Source organism: Eumetopias jubatus, unplaced genomic scaffold, assembly GCF_037043125.1.
Source record: "Eumetopias jubatus isolate StellerSeaLion01/CBP00866 unplaced genomic scaffold, mEumJub1_p1.0 scaffold_2, whole genome shotgun sequence".
In the NCBI taxonomy this organism is placed as follows: domain Eukaryota; kingdom Metazoa; phylum Chordata; class Mammalia; order Carnivora; family Otariidae; genus Eumetopias; species Eumetopias jubatus.
In genome coordinates, this window is record NW_028274808.1 from 114,216,172 (window position 1) to 114,236,862 (window position 20,691).

General features: G+C 42.3%; 1 protein-coding gene across 1 annotated transcript in view; it reads right to left on the minus strand.

Annotated features, from left to right (window-relative positions):
• Positions 1-6,132, minus strand: part of HADH (hydroxyacyl-CoA dehydrogenase) — a 44,559-nt gene extending 38,427 nt beyond the window's left edge. The window contains exon 1 of the mRNA XM_028121317.2: positions 5,890-6,132. Coding sequence (XP_027977118.1) covers positions 5,890-6,021 — 132 coding nt within the window. The 5' untranslated portion in view covers positions 6,022-6,132. The remainder of the gene's footprint in view (positions 1-5,889) is intronic.
• Between the last annotated feature and the right edge of the window lie 14,559 nt (positions 6,133-20,691).

Genomic DNA, 20,691 nt, shown 5'->3' on the forward strand with positions numbered 1-20,691 from the left:
ATCCAAACTTCTCTCTAGGAAGATTAGTATGGCAAAGGCTGCTAGAATGAGTGGGGTTTTGCTGAAAAGGACCAATTAAAAGGCTCCTACAACAATTCAAGTATCAATGCCTGATCCAGGAATTACAATGGGGAGCTCAAGGGAAAGAATGCTCCTCACAGAGAAAAGCCTCAGAGTTTTTGCAGCACAGAGAAGACTCTGACCATGACCCCAGCTTCAGAGTGTATGTGGCTGGAAGAACAAGAGCGGTAATGGCAGAGGGAGGAAAGTCACAGGGAAAGCTGGAGGGGGCAAAGGAAGGGAACATGATGAATAACTAAGTCTTGGCAAGGGAGTCTGAGTCTATTCCTGGCAGAAAGAGGGCATCAGAGCAGCCAAACAGAAATCACCAGTGAGTGATTCTAACTTTGAGTCTAGAGCTAAGGAGAGGTCAAGCTGTTAATCTGTCGATTCCATACCCACAAAAGATCCCCTTGCCCATGGAGACCACACTTGTCTCCACAACACAGCAGAGGCCAGAGGTGCAGGCAGAACTGTGCTTATCTCGGCTTCAGGGGTCAAACACCTTCAAAGACAGTTAAGAGGATTTAGAATTCGAGAAGTCATCACCAGATTGATCTCACAAATCTACCAGAAAGCAACATTCACGAAACAGTTACCACTGAACACGCCAGTGAAGTCTCTTCAGCTCTTTGAGCGGTTAGCTCTCACAGCACCGTGAGGCAAGTATCCTTGTTTGCAGATAAGGGAAGAGGCAGAGAGGGGTTAAGTGACTCACCTAAGGTTCCTACAGCAAGGACAGGCAGGGCTGGGTGCCAGGCTCTGCCATACTCTGCTCACTTTCAAGTGTTAGACCACCACTCACCAGAAACTATTGCATTGTTCATATACCCCAGGCAGACCCAGGATAGAGAGCCACAGTATAATCTCCTGTGGGCCCAAGAGAGCTGGCAGTGAGGGGTGTGCCTGAGGCAGACATGGGGAGAAGACAGAAGTGGGAGGAACGGAAGTTAGAAACACAAGCAACGGGCAGGTAACAGTGAGGCTGGATCCAGGACATGGTGGAGAAAACCCAAAACCTGACTGAGGTGCCATTTCTGCTCTACAACGTCCAAACGTATTCTTTGGCATTCTTTTTTTTGCCTGTTAGCCCCCCGCTTCTCCAGTCTCCAGCCCCACCCCAAGTCCAATGACTAATATGCCGACAAGGGCTGGTTTTGCTGTCCCTAGTATATCATGAAGATCAGACAAGAGCCCACTAAAGAAATGAGCAACAATGCAAGAAAGGAGGGAAGAGCTTCATGACAAATGCATCCCATACCCTTAAGGAGGGAGTTAACAATGGAATAAAAACATTCCGTCCATAAGGAACACTCAAAAGGAGAGCTTATAGCCAGGTAACTGTGCCAGTCTCCAGCAATCCTGAAACTTTTCCCAGGCCACTGCACTGTTCAACTGAGACATATTCACTGTAGCAGAAAAAAAAAATAATAATAAAGTTAAACAATACAGAGCAATTGTGACCACTCTTCTTTTCAGCATCAGAAAAAATCAGAGTTTGGGGGCAGAGAGATGGATGACCAAATTCAGTGGCTAGGGAGGAAAAAAGCTCTCGGGTCCACTTGTGTCCTTATCAAGCATCACAAAGCAACACAGATGTTGAGGAAACATTCATCTGTAGCTTAGAATGCTCTCCCCTGCCATTCCCCAACTCTGTTTTAATAGTCTAAGGAGCCCTCCCCAGAAGAAATGTGTACTTTTTGTTTTTTAACACGGGGGGAAAAAAAAAAAGCTTTGGGTGAGAAGAATCAGGCCCCGAGCCCCTTCCGAACTTTCTCATCTCCTCAAAGACGTATAGTGCACTAAAAGGAAGGTTGTACCAGGAGCCCTGAGGAATCCAGCTTCTGAAATGTACATTTCCAGGGAGCCCACTGGCTCCCCCACCCCCCGCCCAGTAACATAAGGAAAGCTATGAGCTCTCTGGGTTCCTCAGATGAAAAAAGGCAACAAACAAGGGAAGCTGAGAAAGGACTCATTCAATAAACTGAAGAAATGCACATCTAGTAGCTTTCTTCCTTTTCTCCCCTCCTTTACAGAACAAAAAACAACCTGCCCCTCACTCAAGGGTCATTTAACGCTATAAGCTTCTTTGCTGGCCTAAGTATTCAGCTAAAGCTAAACTGGTGACCAGAACCATGTCAGACGCCTGTAATGGACAAACACACAAGTTAACCTTATTAAATATTAACCTGCAGCCTAAGGGATTTTTTTTTTAATTTAAAACAAACAAAAAAATGACAGGCAAAGTAGATGCTCTAGGAGAATACACATGTACAAATGGCCTATGCTCTGATCAAATATAATGAAGCACAAACTTCACTTACCTGAAACCGCTAAATTGCTTGAGAAACATGTTAGGCTCCCACAAAACCTATTCAAAAAACTTTTTTTATCCTACTCAGCATGAAGTGGAACACATGACAAAATGATACATTTTACCAAAAAATTAAAATTGTAAATAGAACTACTTCAGAAAGAGTTCAGGGAAGTGCAAATAAACACATAGCTTAGATGCCAGTTTGTGCTTGTGTCTGTAAGGCTTCACTGAGGATCTACCACGGGTGGGGGGGAGGGTAAAAAGCGCCTTCCCTCTTTTCAGAGGTCCATAACAAACCAAGCACAGACTCAACTGGCATTTGTGTTCAAGATTAAGCAAGTTGGAACAGAATCATGACCAATATTCTTCATCTAAATAATACAGTCCTACCTCCGCAGCAACAGAGTTGGGACTAGATATGAGGCAAAAAGGTCAAATGGACAAGGATTACTTCAATGAAGATAATAACTGTAAAGGCAGCGAACATTTTGTGAGCTCCTATTAGGTGCCAGACACTGTGCTAAGTGCTTGACATATGCTAATTAATTCAATCCTCTCCATACTCCTGCCAGGCTAGTATTAGTATTAGTCCTACTTTATTTTTTTTTTAAAGATTTTATTTATTTATTTGAGAGAGAGAATGAGAGAGAGCGCGCGCGCGCGCACATGAGAGGGGGAGGGGCAGAGGGAGAAGCAGGCTCCCCGCCGAGCAGGGAGCCCGATGCGGGACTCGATCCCAGGACCCTGGGATCATGACCTGAGCCGAAGGCAGTCGCTTAACCAACTGAGCCACCCAGGCGCCCAGTCCTACTTTAAGAAATAAGTAAACTGAGGCCAGAGGCTGAGTAAGTTTCCCATGTTAACACAGCCAGCATGTGAAGCCACGCCAGCATAAAAATCATCCAACTCCCCATACTGAACTGGACCCATTCTATATTCAAAACACATCATCTAATTCTTCAGTGGCACTCAATCAGCAAAACAGATTTACCCAGAGCCAAAAACCAAAGGTCAAGGAGCATCAAGAATGAGGTGATACACTGCCTGGAACTGCATGCTGCAGGGCAGAATGCAAAAACAGATGAGCTAAACCACCCAAAACATCAGCGAAACCAACCAGCGGCACCCAGAGATGTTCTGCAGGAAAGCGTGGTTTCCCCCACAGGATTACAGTTGTCACCTGAAGTGGGTGAGGCTCTTTTTAAACTTTGTTATATAAGAATGGAACTATGTTCCTTATGAATGTCCACTACTTAGACTTCTGGTATTTTTTTTCTGATCCCCACACCCAACATGGGGCTCAAACTCACGACCCCGAGATCAAGAGTCCTGCTCCGCTGCCGGAGCCAGCCAGGCACCCCTAGACTTTTGGTATTTATCAACGTTCAGAATGACAATTCCATTATGTTTCCAACTAGTGCGGTAAATAACATTTTTCCCCCTTAACTCTGAAAAGGCGCTCCTTGCTCCAACTACTCAAGGATTTGACCCACAAGTATGTGTTCCCACCAATGTCAGTCATTTCTCCCCACGCCTTTCTCAAGTGAATGCTCCATCACCATACCCACAATTTTAGGTACTACCTCTGTGCCTTTTCATGCAAGATAACACCCTTTTTCATGGTATCCAATAATGGATGCAGCATCCCAAGAACTGAGCAATCCCATTTTGTACAAAAGTTGAGGTGATGCTTCCTACATAATTTCTTCTAATCCTCTTCCACTGATGTCTTCAAGGTACTGTCCGTTTCCCATACTGTTACTGGAGGCTAAAGCCTTAATAACTTGTCACCAAGACGCTCTTTAAGTGTTTTTAGGCTAATACATTATTTTACACGTGCCCACAAGAAATCTCACTCTCATAGCCTTGGGAGATTCTGGTGGAGCAGGAAGAATGTAAGCGCGCTCAAGCTAAGCTCTGAGTATCATGTAGTATAATGTGTGGAACTTTCAGTTTTGTTTTTTGTGGGGGGGGGAACTTTTAGGTTAAAGGGACTTACTCCTCCTCACATGTAACAGATTACGGGAACACCATAACCTAGCAGCCAGGGTATCCGTACAACAAAAAGGGCAATGTATGTCCAAAAACATGATCTCAGAAGAAAAATATGAGAGACTGTAAGAAGTCAGATGGATAAAAACATTTTTAAAAAAATACTGATTTTAAGAGAAAATGCAATTAAATATGCGACAAAAAAATCTAGAGGGAGGGAGAATTTAGATATATAGTAATAATAAAGGATTTTTTTTTAGAGAGGGAAGAGAAAGGGGGGGGAGGAGGGGCAAGGGGAGAGGGAGAAAGAATCCTAAACTGGCTCCTCCACACTCAAGGGCCAGGCAGGGCTTGATCCCACAACCCTGAGATCATAACCTGAGACGAAATCAAGAGTCAAAATCAAGAGTCTGACTCAACCGCCTGAACCACCCAGGCGCCCGGAAAGATTTTTTTAAAAAAGCAAGCATGGAAGTGTGGACTTGGTTGCAGATAGACACTGAAAAAATTAAACCTTATTGACTGTAGCCACCGCACTCCAGTACTCCCTTAAGAAAAACTTGGTAACTGCCTCCGTCCTCAACAATCCAAGTTGCAAAGGGCTGGAAAGCTAAGAATAAAGTCAGCTAAGAAAATCACAGTTCTCCAATATGAGCTGGAATGTAACCGCTAAAAATAAATACATACATACATGCAAGTATCACAGTATCCAGGTAATCAGTTACACAACTGAGTCCGTACCATAGCTCAGGTGGAATAGGGCAGAGTCCTGAAGATGAACAATGAGATTAGAGACTCTTCCTGGGCCCTCAGCCACTCTACTCCCACTCTCCCCAGACCCTAAACCGCGCTGAAACCGCGCTGTTCTCTGCAAAAAAGGGTAATAGGTCAAAGCTGCCTAGCCAACACGCTTGCAGTTGGAGGCGTCCCAGAGCCTCACGAGCTACGATTAGGTAACCTTACAAAGTGCTACCAAAACGATGACTAATTATTCTTTGTAACCCACAAAGGAAACACAAGTCGAGGGCGGGGAACAGAGATCATTTAGAAGAGCAGAAAACGGCTTCGACAAAGACTGTATAATTATTAAGAAACTGATTACAAACAAAACTGATCGCAGTCCAGGTCTCTGGAAGCAAATTCGGTTTAAGCCCAGCAGCAAGCGCACATGTTATTCCTCAATATTGTGCACATATAATACTATACTCTCTGCACGGCCCAATTCCAAACTCCATTCAGAAACACTTTCCACGGAGCCTTCATCGGACCCTGCGGGAGACTGGAATTTAGAACCTCAGGCTCAATCCAAAGACATTCGTTTTTCGGAGGAGTGGAGGAGAGTCAGGCCCAGACTCAACACTCTTCAACTGCACGGGTGAGGGGCGGGGCGGCATTCGCCCCGGTTTCCCGCGGACCCTGGCCTCCCGGCGGGACACCCACTCCGGTCTCGGCTGGCCAGCGCCTGCATGGAAGCGTGCGCAGCAAATCGAGCGGGGTACGCTGCCCGCCCGGCAGCTCACCTGGGCGATGCCGGCGCCCATCAGCCCGCCGCCGATAACCGTCACGTGCTTGACGATGATTTTCTTCGCCGAGGCCGAGGCAGTGGACGAGGAGGACACAGAGCGCACGAACTGCCGGGTTACGAAAGCCATGCTGCGGAGACAAAAGCGGCGACAGCGATAAGACCTGGCGAAGTTACCCGCGGCGCAGGGACTAGCAGCGAGCTGACCTCTGGGGGCGGAGGCCTAGGCCGCCCCTCCGCCCCTCCGCCCCGCCCGCCCTCGAGTTCAGTGACGTCCTCGACGGCGGGGGTGGAGACTCGAGGTGCGCCCCGCCCATTGGCCCAGGCCGGCGGGGGACCGCGTTCGAACGGCCTAGCGCGTCTTCCGGGCTCACGTGGGCAGGCGCGGCTACGGCCTACAGGCGGGGAAGGGGGCGTGGTCGCAGCGGCGTGGGGGCGAGGGGAGGTGGGCTCACAGCGGTCGCGGGGTGGGGCCTGGGCCCTTCAGCCGCGCAACGCTCTCTTCAGAAAGGGCACCAGTCACTCGTGAGGTGAAGTACCCGCCGTTGCCTTGTTAAAGCCTCATCCTTGATGCTTGCGCGTATTTCGGCGCCGAATACGTACATGCTCTTTGGCTGTGGTGATTATTTTAATGCGGTGGATATTGATTGTTTCTGCTGAAACGGAAGGAAGCAAACTGCTCACACCCAAAACAAATGGCTAAGGACCCACGAGTTCCAGTGTAGCGAACAGGCCCACGGGAGGGAAAGGGGGTTGACTTTTAGTTACCCATTTCAGCGTCAGGCATCGATCAGTGCAGGGAAAGTGGACGGTTGAAGGTCAAAAAGCAACCATTGTGAAGTAACACCTAGAAAGCATGGGAAAAGAATGTCTTTCCAAATAATGGAAGATTTGGATACCAATTAGGTCAATCTTCTCATTCATGTGAATAATTTCTGGTTACTATACTTCAGTAATATAGAATCTTTATTATTTTTGGATACACAGTAAGAACCCACAAACACACCATCCAAACAAAAGTCAGCCTCTCCTATCAGAAGTAACCCACACAGCGAATCCTGTGTTTACCATTCCTTTGCTGTGATCTCATTTTTATATCTAATTCTGTAAAATTATGGGAGAAGTGCAGTTACCCAGCGCTCTGTTAGGATTGGAACAATGCTAGGATCACTGCTGGTTGAGGAGACAGTGTTAAATCCAAGTAACTAAGGTCCATTGAGTGCCAGAATGTAACAAATGCAAAAGCCAATGGGACTAGAAATGGAAAAGAAAGATTACACAGAGAAACCTAGTAGAACAAAGAAGAAGAGAGAATTCTAGGCAGAGGTAGCAGCACATGCTAAAGTGGAAACAGAAGAAAATATTGCCAGGGGAAAACAGAGAGGAATTAGGTGTGGCTAGAAGTGAGGGTAGGATGGTAGATTAGGAGGATGCATGGATGATTCTTGAGGTGGATTTTAACTTTTGGTTCTCATTTAACAAGTGTCTAATGCAAGGCCAGACATCCAAACATACTCTAATTAGCATTGTTACAATAAACACTTTTTAATGAAAATCTGTGTAATGTAAAACAGTGCCCAAGGATGCTACATTTTCAGATCTGTGATCTGTTTTTCTCTGAAAAGAATAACCATTGCCATGTTTTTAGTGGCTCTCAAATCTGAGTCTGTCTGTATTATCTAAAGGTGGGATGTAAAGAAAAGAGCACAGCAGTGGGCGGTGGGAGTGCTGGCTCTGTCGCCTGTGTGCGGTATGACCCTTGCAACACTTCCTCTCCCTGGGCTCCAGTGTCCTTGTCTATCAAAAGAAATGGCTGGGTACCTTTCCAGCTGTTCATGCTAAGACTCTAGCCCCAGTTCTTTTTTTTTTTTCTTTTTAAAATTTTTTTTTTATTTATTTATTTGAGAGACAGAATGAGATAGAGAGAGTACATGAGAGGGGGTAGGGTCAGAGGGAGAAGCAGACTCCCTGCTCAGCAGGGAGCCCGATGCGGGACTCGATCCCGGGACTCCAGGATCATGACCTGAGCCGAAGGCAGTCGCTTAACCAACTGAGCCACCCAGGCACCCTCTAGCCCCAGTTCTTGACGTGGGAAACAAAGGCAGAAGAGAAGTTATTAAATTTCCCTACTAACAGCCCATGGACAAGTCCTTGATAGAGGTAGAGTGACATTCCTCTAGGAACTCAAGTGCCTCCATGTTAATACTTTGCTCAGGGCAAAAGGCAACTTTAGCCGGACCCCCAGGGTCCTGTAAGTCTACTTTAACATATAAAAATTCTTTTAGAAATTTCCTTTATCTCTAAACCCCCCAAGATACATGTTGGCAATCGTCTCCCAAGCCTATGGCCCACCGATATGCGTCTGAAGGGTCTCATGACTAAGGTTTTATTAGATCGTTTTAAAAAATGACCTTTTCTCAACAATAGCTAGCCCCCTCAAGGTCCTGGAAACCTTGCTTCCATAGTGCCCTAGAGACTTACACTATCCCTAACCCCTCCCAACTTGAAAGTATGTAATGGGCCGCTCCTCAGGACCCCATTGCAGCCCTTTCTGCCCACAGGTCCTGTCCCCGTACTTTAGTAAAATCACCTTTTTTGCACCAAAGACGTCTCAAGAATTTTTTCTTGGCCGTCGGCTTTGAACCCTAATGGCTTTCCTACATTTTTCTGAGGCTGGAGGCCCGACCTGCCCCTCCACTCCAGCCCAGTCCTGATCAAATAACAGTTACAATAAAATCATTCTTCCCTTACCAAGACTGCAAGTCTTTTCCCAAGTGTGTGGTCTTGGCCTTTCAGGCAGCCAGCAATAGTTTCTGTGGTCCCTGACTGGCACCTTCACCCTGTTCTTGGGGTCCTGCTTCATTTCTCTCTACAGAAAGGGAGGGGGTACTGGGAAGCATGACCCTGGTCACTGAACCAACTCAGAGACAGCAAAGGGAAGGACTGCCACAGAGAATGGAGTAAATGATGACTGCTTTTACTTTTGTCTCATAAATGGATCATTGTAATACTTAAAAAATACATATCAAAGAAGCATTATTTGAAAATATACATGGTGGAGGGCCTGAAGAGTGGCAGAAGCAGGGAGTACAGTAGGTTCTTCACCTCCAACAAGGCAGCAGTAGACAAAAAATATCAAAGCCTTCCCAGCTGTCCTGCTTTACAAAGTAGGTACGTGGAGAGAGAGCTGAGCTGACACTTGGTCTTCACATTGTCATACGATAGACACATTGCCCCAAGGACAGGGTGCATTAATAATCAGGAGCATTCATGGGGGCAGGATTCATGGAGTAAGTTAGACTTTTCCTTGTAATTGTGGGAAATTCATGATTTCTGGCTTACTAGGGTAAGAATGAAAAATTACAGCTGCTTCTGTTTTGTTGAGCAATTTCTAGGTTTCATATGGTTAAAAGACCAGAACCTGTGCCTGCTTAGGGTGGCACAAGAGCAAAGCCTGGAAAGTTCAACCAAAGGTTTACCAACTGCAAAACTAATGAGGGTGCACAGTGCCACGTTTGTCAGCATGGCTTTCAAGGAAATAATCATCCAATTTGCATCATCAAGACATGGCTAGTTTAAGAAGGGAACAGTTACTTGTTTCTATATCCTGCTGAGAGATGCTCTCAGAATGACTTATAAAACATACAAGACAAATGTCTAGCAACATTGAACAAATTTACAAATAATTTTACCCTCTTTGGGCACCTGGGTGGCTCAGTTGTTAAGCGTCTGCCTTCGGCTCAGGTCACGATCCCATGATTGAGCCCCGCATTGGGCTCCCTGCTCAGCGCGGAGCCTGCTTCTCCCTCTGCCTGCCACTCCCCCTGCTTGTGTTCCTGCTCTCTCTCTCTCTCTCTCTCTGTCAAATAAATAAATAAAATCTTAAAAAAAATAATTTTACCCTCTTGAGATTTTAGGGGGAAGAAAGTATCATGGTAGACTTCAAATATGTGTCTTGGCTTTTGCCATGCTAGCAGTCATTCACCCCAGCACAGCTGCTCTCTCCCTCTATTTCCCCCCTACTTGGAAGATTCATTAAATCCTCACAATAATCCTTTTTGGTAGGTACTAAGGGTACCCTTCCTTTAAAGATAAGGAAACCGAGGTACAGAGAGGTTTAGTAACTTAGTCAATGTCACGCAGCTAATAAATGGCACAGGGAGAATTTGAACTCATGATAGTCTGTTCTTGACCACTATGTTCTTGACCACTATGCTGTTTTGCCTCTCTTCATAACAACCCTAATTCTACCCCTGCCATCCTCCTCTAAGGCTGAAGAAGCCAAGATGCTGAACGGTCAAATTGTTTATTAAATCTAATTCTCCTAATAACAGGTCAGGCTCAGTTTTGAACGCACTCTGACCTCAAGACTCTTTTCATAATTCCATCTGTCTTAGACAGTGCCCTGATGCTAGATCACTGTACTCCCCTCCTTTTAAAAACTTTATCCACATAAAAAACAAAAACAAAAACAAAACCTTTATCCACAGGATAAAGACCAAACTTCTAAGTCCTAGCCCCAACATTCTAAATGCATCTATTCCTTCACAAGTACCCTAAATTTGAGCCATAAAGAACCAAAGTTACTTTTCCCAACTTATAAATTATCTCTCATAAAGATCCCAATTGCCAGTTCATTTATAAATGAGTTCAAGGCTAAAACACTTTTTTACTAACTACAATTCTAAGACATTTTCAGAGTCAGATATTTAGAGTTAACAAGGCTGACAGTGACTCCTTGTTTATCTTTAAAAGTAAAATGATTGATTTTAAAAATTAACAACTAAGTTCTTCATTGCTTTATGTGATCAAGAAACATCTGATTCTAGGTGCTGGAAAAGAGGTGACTAGAATGTTGTCTCTGTCTTTCAAGAGCTCATATTATAGGAGGAGAAACAAACGGGGAAGTGAGTCATGACAGCAGGGTTGTAACTGCTCTCCCCAGGGGAATGAGAAGGACTGTGGAGGACGTTAGCTTGGGGGTGGGTAGCAAAGTGTTTGTGGGGTGTCACGGAGTACCAGCTAACACATTTAGTAAATGCTCAATTTGCTAGACTCTTCGTGAACCATGTGTTTTTGCCCTTCACCAGTGTGCTAAACAACTTCATCATGATGAAGATATTACAGCAGAGTAGTGAGGGTGAGTAGGAGGTTATCAAGCAGAAGAAGAGTTATAAGGACATTCCAGAGAGAGAAAAACGTATCTGTAGATTTTGAAGGAACACAGAAAAGAAAGTGGTCTGGAAATAAAATTAATATAGAATAACTGTAAAGATGAGGTTGGAAGGGGGCAGGGGCCAGATCAGGGTGGACCTTTTTATGAAAGTCGTGGTCACAGTTACATTTAATTTTTTTTCAATTTTTATTTAGTAATAACTGCAAACTCATAGAAAAATTGCAAGAATAAGAATAATGCAAAGAAACCCATATACCTATATTGACCTATTGTTAATATTTTATACATTTGCTTCATCATTTTTTTTTTAATCGGAGAGAGAGAACAAGCAAGGGACAGACGGAGAGGGAGAGAGAGAGAGAGAGAATCCCAAGCAGGCTCCATGCTCCCCACAGAGCCCAAAGTGGGGCTCAATCCCACGACTCCAAGATCACAACCCAAGCCAAAATCAAGAGTCCCACACCCAACCGACTGAGCCACCCTGGTGCCGCTGCTTTATCATTTTTTTATCTTATCTATTTTCTATGTTTACCTCTCTACATATCTATATCTATCCATAATATTTAAGATATGTATAATATGTAGAGAGAGATATATAATATCTGAGCCATTTGTGGGTAAGTTACACATATCATGGTTCTTCATCTAGTATTTCAGTGTATATTTCCTAAGAATTGGGTGGTTCTCTTACATAACGATAGTACATTATTAACATTGGTAAATTTAATATTGTTACAACATTTCTAATTGATCACCTGTATTTCAATTTAGTTAATTGATCCAATAATATCATTCACAGATTTTTTTTTTCCTTCTAGTACTGAATCCAATCTGGGGTCAGGAATGGCATTTAGTTTCATATCTCTCTCTCTCTCTTTAAATACAGATTTATTGAGGGTTTAGTTAATTTGTTTTTATTTTTATGTTTAGGCACTGGCTTTGCCATGAACATTGTGTTTGTGTACAAGGAAACTATATAAAGGACTTAAATACCCTTTGGAGAGATCTTTCAAAAACTATAATAATGGACAACTCACCACACAGCCTTTGCATGTCAGGTGGGAAGAGAGTTGCTGAACAAATTCAGATTGGAAAAAATACGAGGACAGATGCTCCCAAACAACATAATGGGAGAAGAACAGAATTTAGTGTCATCTTTTAGAATTAGAAATGCCGAATCGGTATATTCTTTGTGAAAAACTTTGTTTTAAATGAAGCACACATAGCAAGCACATAAAGAAAGTCTGAGTAGTAAGACCGAATAAGAAGAAACTATAGAATATACAACCTTCAATAACATTCTTACAGTCGTTACATTTGTAATGTAATCATAAAAACATTTGAGAATTACAAACCACATTCTTCTGGTCTGTTTGATTTGACATTCTGAAATTCCGTAGACTATTTTGTGAATATATTTCTACCTTTGTCAATTTTTCTTTGAAATAAAACTGCAACTGGATTTGAACCATCCTCGCAAGATGTATTTTGCATTATGAATATGTTCACATGATATGTCTGAGACTTGCTTCACAATAAATCAATGCAGAACAGGGATGATGGAAAGTGGGTTGGGTGTAGATGAAACAAGATTTGTGCTTAACTTCTGTAGGTATTGTCCATAATAAATGTCCATAATACAAAAATAAAAAGAGGAAAACTGCATATGGTAATGAAATGTGTTCAATGTAGGTCACTACTTTTATTTGCTTGCATTGTGAAACATGGTTTTAAAAATTTCATCTTGGTTCCTAGATAAAATCATTTCAATTATCCTTTATTTCAAACACAATGTTTGGCCTAAATGTTAAAAATATTTTATCATAGTGGGGTGCCTGGGTGGCTCAGTCATTAAGTGTCTGCCTTCAGCTCCGGTCATGATCCCAGGGTCCTGGGATCAAGCCCCGCATCAGGCTCTCTGCTCCGTGGGAAGCCTGCTTCTCCCTCTCCCACTCCCCCTGCTTGTGTTCCCTCTCTCGCTCTCTCTGTGTAAAGTAAATCTTTAAAAAAATATTTTATCATAGAGATTATTTATTATAAAAAAACATGGCTTGCATCCTTTTTATTTTTTAAAGATTTTATTTATTTGACAGAGAGAGACACAGCGAGAGGGGGAACACAAGCAGGGGGAGTGGGAGAGGGAGAAGAGGCTTCCCGCGGAGCAGGGAGCCCCCAATGCGGGGCTCGATCCCAGGACCCTGGGACCATGACCTGAGCCGAAGGCAGACGCTTAACGACTGAGCCACCCAGGCGCCCCGTGCATCCTTGTTTTTAGACTCCTCTTCAATGAAATACCATTGAGTCAATTTGTTACGTTCCTATTATATTTCAGGTTATCATGCCAGTTGTTGCGAAGGAGATTTATTTCACGTATCACACAGTTCAAGTGTTTAGTTCAGTGACTTTTACCAAATGGTGCAACCATCATCATAAATCAGTTTTAAAACATTTTCATCCCCCCAGTAAGGTTCCTAATGTCCTTTTCAAGTTAATCCTCATTCCTACTCCCAGCCCCAGGCAATCACCCACCTACTTTCTGTTTATATATATTTACCTTTTACAAAACACTTCAGATAAATGGAATCATTTAATACATTGTTTCAGCAAAATGTTTTTTAACTGTGGTTTATCTGTGGTATCCCATGTGTCGGTGGTTTGTTCCTTTTCATTACTGAATAGTATTTCACTGTATGGATCTACCATATTTTGTCTATTCATTCACCAGTTAATAGACATTTAGGTTGCTTCCAGTTTGGGGCTATAAAGAATCATGCTGATAGGAAAATTCTCTTTCTTTGTTTTCTTTTCTCTTTCAGAGATACCTGGGGATGGAATTGTTGAGAAGTAAGGTAGTTTTATGTTTAATTTTTTGAAAAGCCACAAAACTGGGGGCACCTGGGTGGCTCAGTTGTTGGGTGTCTGCCTTTGGCTTAGGTCATGATCCCAGGGTCCTGGGATGGAGCCCCGCATCGGGCTCCCTGCTCAGAGGGAGGCCTGCTTCTCCCTCTCCCACTCCCTCTACTTGTGTCCCCTCTCTCGCTGTCTCTGTGTCAAATAAATAAAATCTTAAAAAGAAAAAGAAAAGAAAAGCCACAAAACTGTTTCCAAGGTGATGGTAGCATTTCATATAACCACCGTCGATATGTAGTGGTTTCATTTCTCCACATCTTCACCAATGTGTTATATTCTGTCGATTTATTATGATCATTTATTATAGTCTATATTTTCTGTCTTATTCCTCATTCTAGTGGGAAATGGTATCTCCAAGGTTTTATTTTGGATTTCCCTAATGTTAAACATCTTCTCATGTGCTTATTGGCCATTTATGTATCTTCTTTTTTAAAATGTCTGTTCATATCTTTTATCCACTTTTTCATTGGTTTTATTATCAGTTGGGACTCACAAATTTCTAAGCTTTCCAAAGGTGTATAATTCATTACTGGACTTAATTATTTTGAGGTTCAAATTATTCGAGATTGGGCCAGTGGGAACCTCTTCCAGATGGTTCCTTGAGACATTCCCCCATTCTTTTCTCAACATCTCCTAACTTTTTGGCATAACAAGGCTCATCTTGTACCTACACTGCCCTAGTTCCAGAAACAGTCATTTTGTGATGAGCCCCAGTTCCTTTTAATGGGAATGATATTGAAGACGGAGGTCTGGGTGCAACTACACTTTGAAGAGATTAGTCTGGAAGCTGTCTGAAGGGTATACTTGTTCTCTATTGCTATGTGATAAATTATCTTAAAACTTAGTGGCTAAAATAAAATGGTTTCATGGTGTTTGTGGATCAGAGAATCAGGAGCAGTTTAGCTAGGTGGCTTCTAGCTAACGATTCTTCAGGAGGTTATAGTCAAGATGTCATGCAAGGCTAGTCATCTAAAGGCCTGACTGGAGCAGGAATGTCTCTTTCCAAGATGACTCACTTATATGGCTATTGGCAGGATGTGCCAGATTCTTGATATTAGTAGGAGGCCTCGGTTCCTTGCTTGTGTGTCCTGACAACATGGCAACTGGCTTCTCCTGGAACAAGTGATCCAAAAGAGAGCAAAGCAGAAGCCACAATGTGTTTTATGACCTAGCTTCAAAAGCTGCACCCCAATAGCCTAGTGGTCACATGAGTCAGCCATATTCAATGTGGAAGGGAACTACAGAAAGAATCAGTAAGGGAGACCACACAACCTCAAGGTCATAAGGATACTTTTTTTCTATGTTATTTTGAGATTTCTTGTTTTACTTTTCACATCTAGGCCTACCACCCTCTAGACTGTTTTTTATATGTGGTGTGAGACAAGGAGTCATGGTTCATTTATTCCCGTATGTTAATATTCAACAGATGCAACACCAGTTATGGAAAATTCCACCCGTTCCCCCACCGTATTACAGTGGCATCTTTGTCACAATTCAGGTACCTTCATTTGTGTGAGGCTGCTTCACTGGTCTGTTGACTTTGTGCTTATCCCACGCTGTCTTGCTTACTGTAGCTTTATGAGGAGATTTGACATCTTGGTATCATGATTGTTTTGGCTATTCTGGCCCTTTGCTTTTACAAATACATTTATTGTTATTTAGTTAGTTAGTTATTTTTAGCTTTTGCCACCTTTTGCAAGTACGGATGCTCAGGCCCAACTCTGGTAAGGTTCTGATTTAACTAGTCTGGGATGGAGAAATGCATCAGCATTTCTATCAAGCTCCCCAGGTGAGTCTCAAATTCTGCCAGAGTGGAGACTCACTGATCTAGTTGAACTTTCTTCTGTGACAGCAGGAAAAATTGAGGCCCAAAGAAGTGAAATGCTTACCAACAGTTACACAGAGAAGGTAATTGCAGAATCAAGGCTCCAACCCAAGTGCTATCTTCCAGTTCAGTCCTCTTTCCACCACCTATAGTTATTCCTGGATATGCCCCCTGTAGGTGAATAGCAGAAAGCAGGGGGCTGGGGGTATATGAGGTTAATAGTTCACAGACACAGCCAAGATGCTCAGCGTCTTAGCCCACTATAAGAGTGGGGTCAGAAAGCTGTGCAGAGTCCTGAGAGATCCTTTCTCTAAAGCTTTGACAAATGAGGAAACTAAGGCCCGGAGAGGTCCTATGCTCAGTTCCTGGCAGGGACACTGGTGTCCGAAGTGTGTCATGCCTCTACTCCCATCCTCACTTTCCCACCGTGTTTGGCTTTCTACCCAGGTACGCTCACTCTCACCCCCAGCTTCAGTGCTGGTCCCCACTCACCTCTACCTACGTCATGGGATGATTCCTGAAAGAAGCAAAGTCTTATTGTTTTCTATACAATTACATGTCTTATTAACAGAGCAGAAAGAACTTACACTCATGTGGCTGAATGGAATTCAGCTAATCTCAGACCCCCAGAGAAATTATCTTTAATTTAATTTAACTCTTGTCTTTAAGATTTTTAATGCAAAGATCTTTATTTCCCCACAATGGGGCAGCAAAGAGCTTTTTCAATACACAGTTAGTTAATAGGGTGTTGAAAATCTGATAGTGGAAGTACTTTTTATTTTTAAAGAAACTTCCTTAAGCTCTTTTTTTCCCCTTAAGTGCACAGGCAAGGAATTACAAGCATAGTTTTTCATTTAGACCAAATTCTTAAAAGTTTTTTACCAGAGCTTGGCATATACTAGCCATTGAAGATTATCTTTAAATAAGAGAATAGCTTAAAATAGATGAATATTTAAAAACAATATCATTTAGGGGCACCTGGGTGGCTGAGTTGGTTAAGCATCTGCCTTCAGCTCAGGTCATGATCCCAGGGTCCTGGGATGGAGCCCAACATTGGGCTCCCTGCTGAGCGGGGAGCCTGCTTCTCCCTTTCCCTCTGCCCCTCCCCCTGCTCGTGCTCTCTCTCTCTCAAATAAATAAAATCTTTTAAAAAATACCATTTAACTTAGGTGCTTGAAACTATAGGAAATAGGAATCCTACCTTTGATGTTTTAGGTAAGCCCTTAAAATCTGGCATCTTGCTCTCAATTTTCCTTGACCATATGGTGGAATCAGACCAGGTATCCAAACATGTGGGTTCTGATTCTGGATCCAAGAGTCCTTGTGCTGGTCATTTCACTACTGATCCTTCCATCTCCTCATCTATTAGGAGACTAAATTAAAATCATCTCTAAGCCTCCTTTTAGCTCTAATGTTCTGTTGCATAAAAACCCTAGCCTATCATCATTTTAGACTAAAGAAGTTTCGGTTAAAAATGCTCAGTATGCTTTCAGAGCTACAAAAGCTTTCATTTTACAGATGAATATTAAAATATCTTGAACCAAACAGGCTCGATGCTGTAAGAAATCACAATCATAACTCAACTGATTACATATGAGCAATTCGTAATCTGGTAGGTATTATTCATTCATTTACTTTTAAAGGAAAAGACGTGCATTACAGAAAAGTTGAGAAACATAGAAGAGTTGAGAGCAAAACAAAGCTGTAATTGTACTATCCAAAGTTCTGTCAGTCTATAATTCTAGAAGAAGGGATCATAGTGTATTTAGGTTTGCATCTTCCTTTTAAAATTATATTGCAATATTGTGAACACTTTTGATGCCGTTAAAGGTTATTAAGCATAATATTTGTTAGATACCACTCCATTAGTCCACCCTTGCCCCTATTCTGATTATTCTTAACACAGTAGCCGGAGAGAATCCATTCAACTTAAAGTCACATCAGGTTGCTTCTCTATTCAAAACCCTCCATGGCTTCCATCTCACTCAGATTGAGCCACTGTCTCTGTCATCTGTCCTCTCTTCCAACTTTATCATTTCCTCTCCTACTACCATTCTTTCTTGTTCACTCTGCTCCAGATGTTCTGTTCCTCCAACATTTCAGACACACCCCTGCAGTGAGGCCTGTGGACTTGCTGTTCCTTCTGCCTAGATGTCTGCCAGATATCTGCCTAGATGTTTGCTCTTCGCTTCCCCTGGGTCTTCACTCAAATATCAGCTTCCCAGTGAGGCTGTCTCTGTCCTCCGTACCTAAAAGTGCAACCTCCCCCTGGTTTTTTGCACCTCTTCCCTGGTTTTATTTTGGTCTTTAACATTTATGACTAATATGCTACACATTTTATATATCTTATTCACTGTCATGTTTTCCTCTTTTGGAAATTAAGCTCTTTCATGTCAGAGATCTTCATTTTGGTTGCTTCCATGCCCCAACATCTAGAAGGGGTCTCATAATTATTTCATGTGTGAATGAGTATGGCTATTACATTGCCCAGAGTGTTGAGCATTTGGACTGCTTGTCTTTCCTTTTCTCTTTTGCTATCAAGTATATCACTGCAATGAATAATGAATAACTTATCCAAAACTGTTTTTATCTCTCAATATTACCCATAGTTATATCTTAGAAGTAGAATTGATTGAGCCAAATGGGATGAATACTTACTTAAGAAAACTTCTGGGAGGAATAAGTTTTGATTTACAGAAGAGTTGCAAAGATAGTGCAGAGAGCTCATGCATTCCCTTCACCCAGCCTCCCCTAGTTTCGACATCTTGCATAACCATGGTACACTTGTTAAAAATGAAGACATTAACACTGAAGACAATGCTATGAACTAAACTCCAGACTTCACTGGGATTCTCAGGTTTATCCGTTAATGTGGTATTCTATTCCAGAATCCAATGTAGGATACTACTCTGCATTCAGGAACAAATACTTTAAAAACTTTTATACATATTAAATTTTCTCCAGAAATATAGCTTCAGTCTAATTGCCAACAGCAGTATATGAATGCTTCTCTCTTATCAATATTTGGTATTTTCCTTTTAAGATGTATCTTTAAAATTTGATGGGTAAAAAATGGTATCTTAATGTTTTAGTTGCACTTTCAATGAATTTAAACATTCTTTCATATATTGGCCATTTGTATTTATAAAATTTTGTGTGTCTTTCACCTATTTTTATTTATTTTTTTTAGTAGGCTCCGTGACCAATGTGGGCTTGAACTCCCGACCCTGAGATCAAGATCCCATGTTCTATCCACCAACCCAGCCAGGAAGCCCCTCCCTATTTTTAAAACTGGGTATTCCACTCACCGAATTATAAGCACTCTATATATTAGGAATATTAAATTTTTGTCAAGACTGATATAATTGTTTTTTGTGATATGCCAACTGTCATTTTAGAACACGGGAGTTTTCTGTTTTTATGTCATCAAATCTACTCTGCTTTATATTTGTGATTGAATGTATTTTTGATGCTTAGAAAAGTAGCTCCCATTCCCATAGCAAATGTTTCATAGATACTTACATATATAGAATATACATACATACAATGTTATTTCTATTTTTTAGACCTCTTAGATTTGGGTATATGAAAAGAGAGAAAATGTGTTATTTTTTTTAATTTTTATGTAATCAGCCTCCTTTGAGCTGTTCTCATTTTTAAAAAAGAATTTATTTATTTATTTGAGGGGGCGGGGAGTGAGCACAAGCAAGGGGAGCAGCAGGCAGAGAGAGAAGCAGGCTCCCTGATGAGCAGGGAGTCCGATGTGGGGCTCCATCCCAGGACCCTGGGATCATGACCTGAGCCGAAGGCAGACGCTTAATGACTGAGCCACCCAGGTGCCAGAAAATGTGTTATTTTAATTTTCTAAATAATTAACCAATTGCCCTAGCACTTTTTTTAATGATATTATTTCCTGTTCCTTCATGGTGTGATGCCACTTTCATACTAGAGGATATGGGTTTATTCTCTATTCTGTTTTGCTGATTCATCTGAATATTCTGATGTTAGTATAAAACTGTTTAGTAATTCATTATTTTAGTTTTTTAAGATTTTATTTTTTTGAGAGAGAGAGAGCACAAGCAGGGGAATGGGCAGAGGCAGAGGGAGAAGCAGGCTGCCTGCTGAGCATGGAGCCCCCCTTTGGTGCTCAATCCCAGGACCCCAAGATCATGACCTGAGCTGAAGTTAGGCCCTTAACCAACTGAGCCACCCAGGTGCCCCTAGTATAATTCATTATTTTAAAAGTATTGACCCAGAAATAAAAAGCTCATCTATATGGTCAAATAATTTTCGACAACAGTACCAAGATCATTCAACAGGGAAAAGATAGTCTCTTCAACAAATAGTGCTGGGGAAACTGTAACCACATGCAGAAGAATGAAGTTAGACCTTACCTTACACCACATACAAAAATCTGCTCAAAATGGATCAAAGACCTAAACAAAAAAGCTGAAACTGTAACATTCTTAGAAGAAAACGGGGAAAGTTTTGTGACATTGGATATGACAACTATTTCTTGATAGGACACCAAGGTATGGGCAACAAAAGAAAAAACAGACACATTGGACTTCATCAAAATTAAAAACTTGTGCATCAAGTTTTTTAAACTGGCAGGAGGTGGAGCAGATTGTAGGAGCTGAGGGTTTAAATAAACGGAGTAACCATAAATAGTGAGGAGGGCTTGGAGGAACTGGGTGATGAGATTAGGAAGTGCGTGGGCTGCTAGAACAAAAATACCAGACTGGCTGTCCTGTAAGTAACAGAAATGTATTTCTTACCATTCTGGAGGCTGGAAGTCCAAAATCAGGGCAGATTCGGGATCTGCTGAGAGCCTACTTCCTGGCTCACGGTCGGCGGTCTTCATGTTGCTCCTCACATGGGGGAGGGGC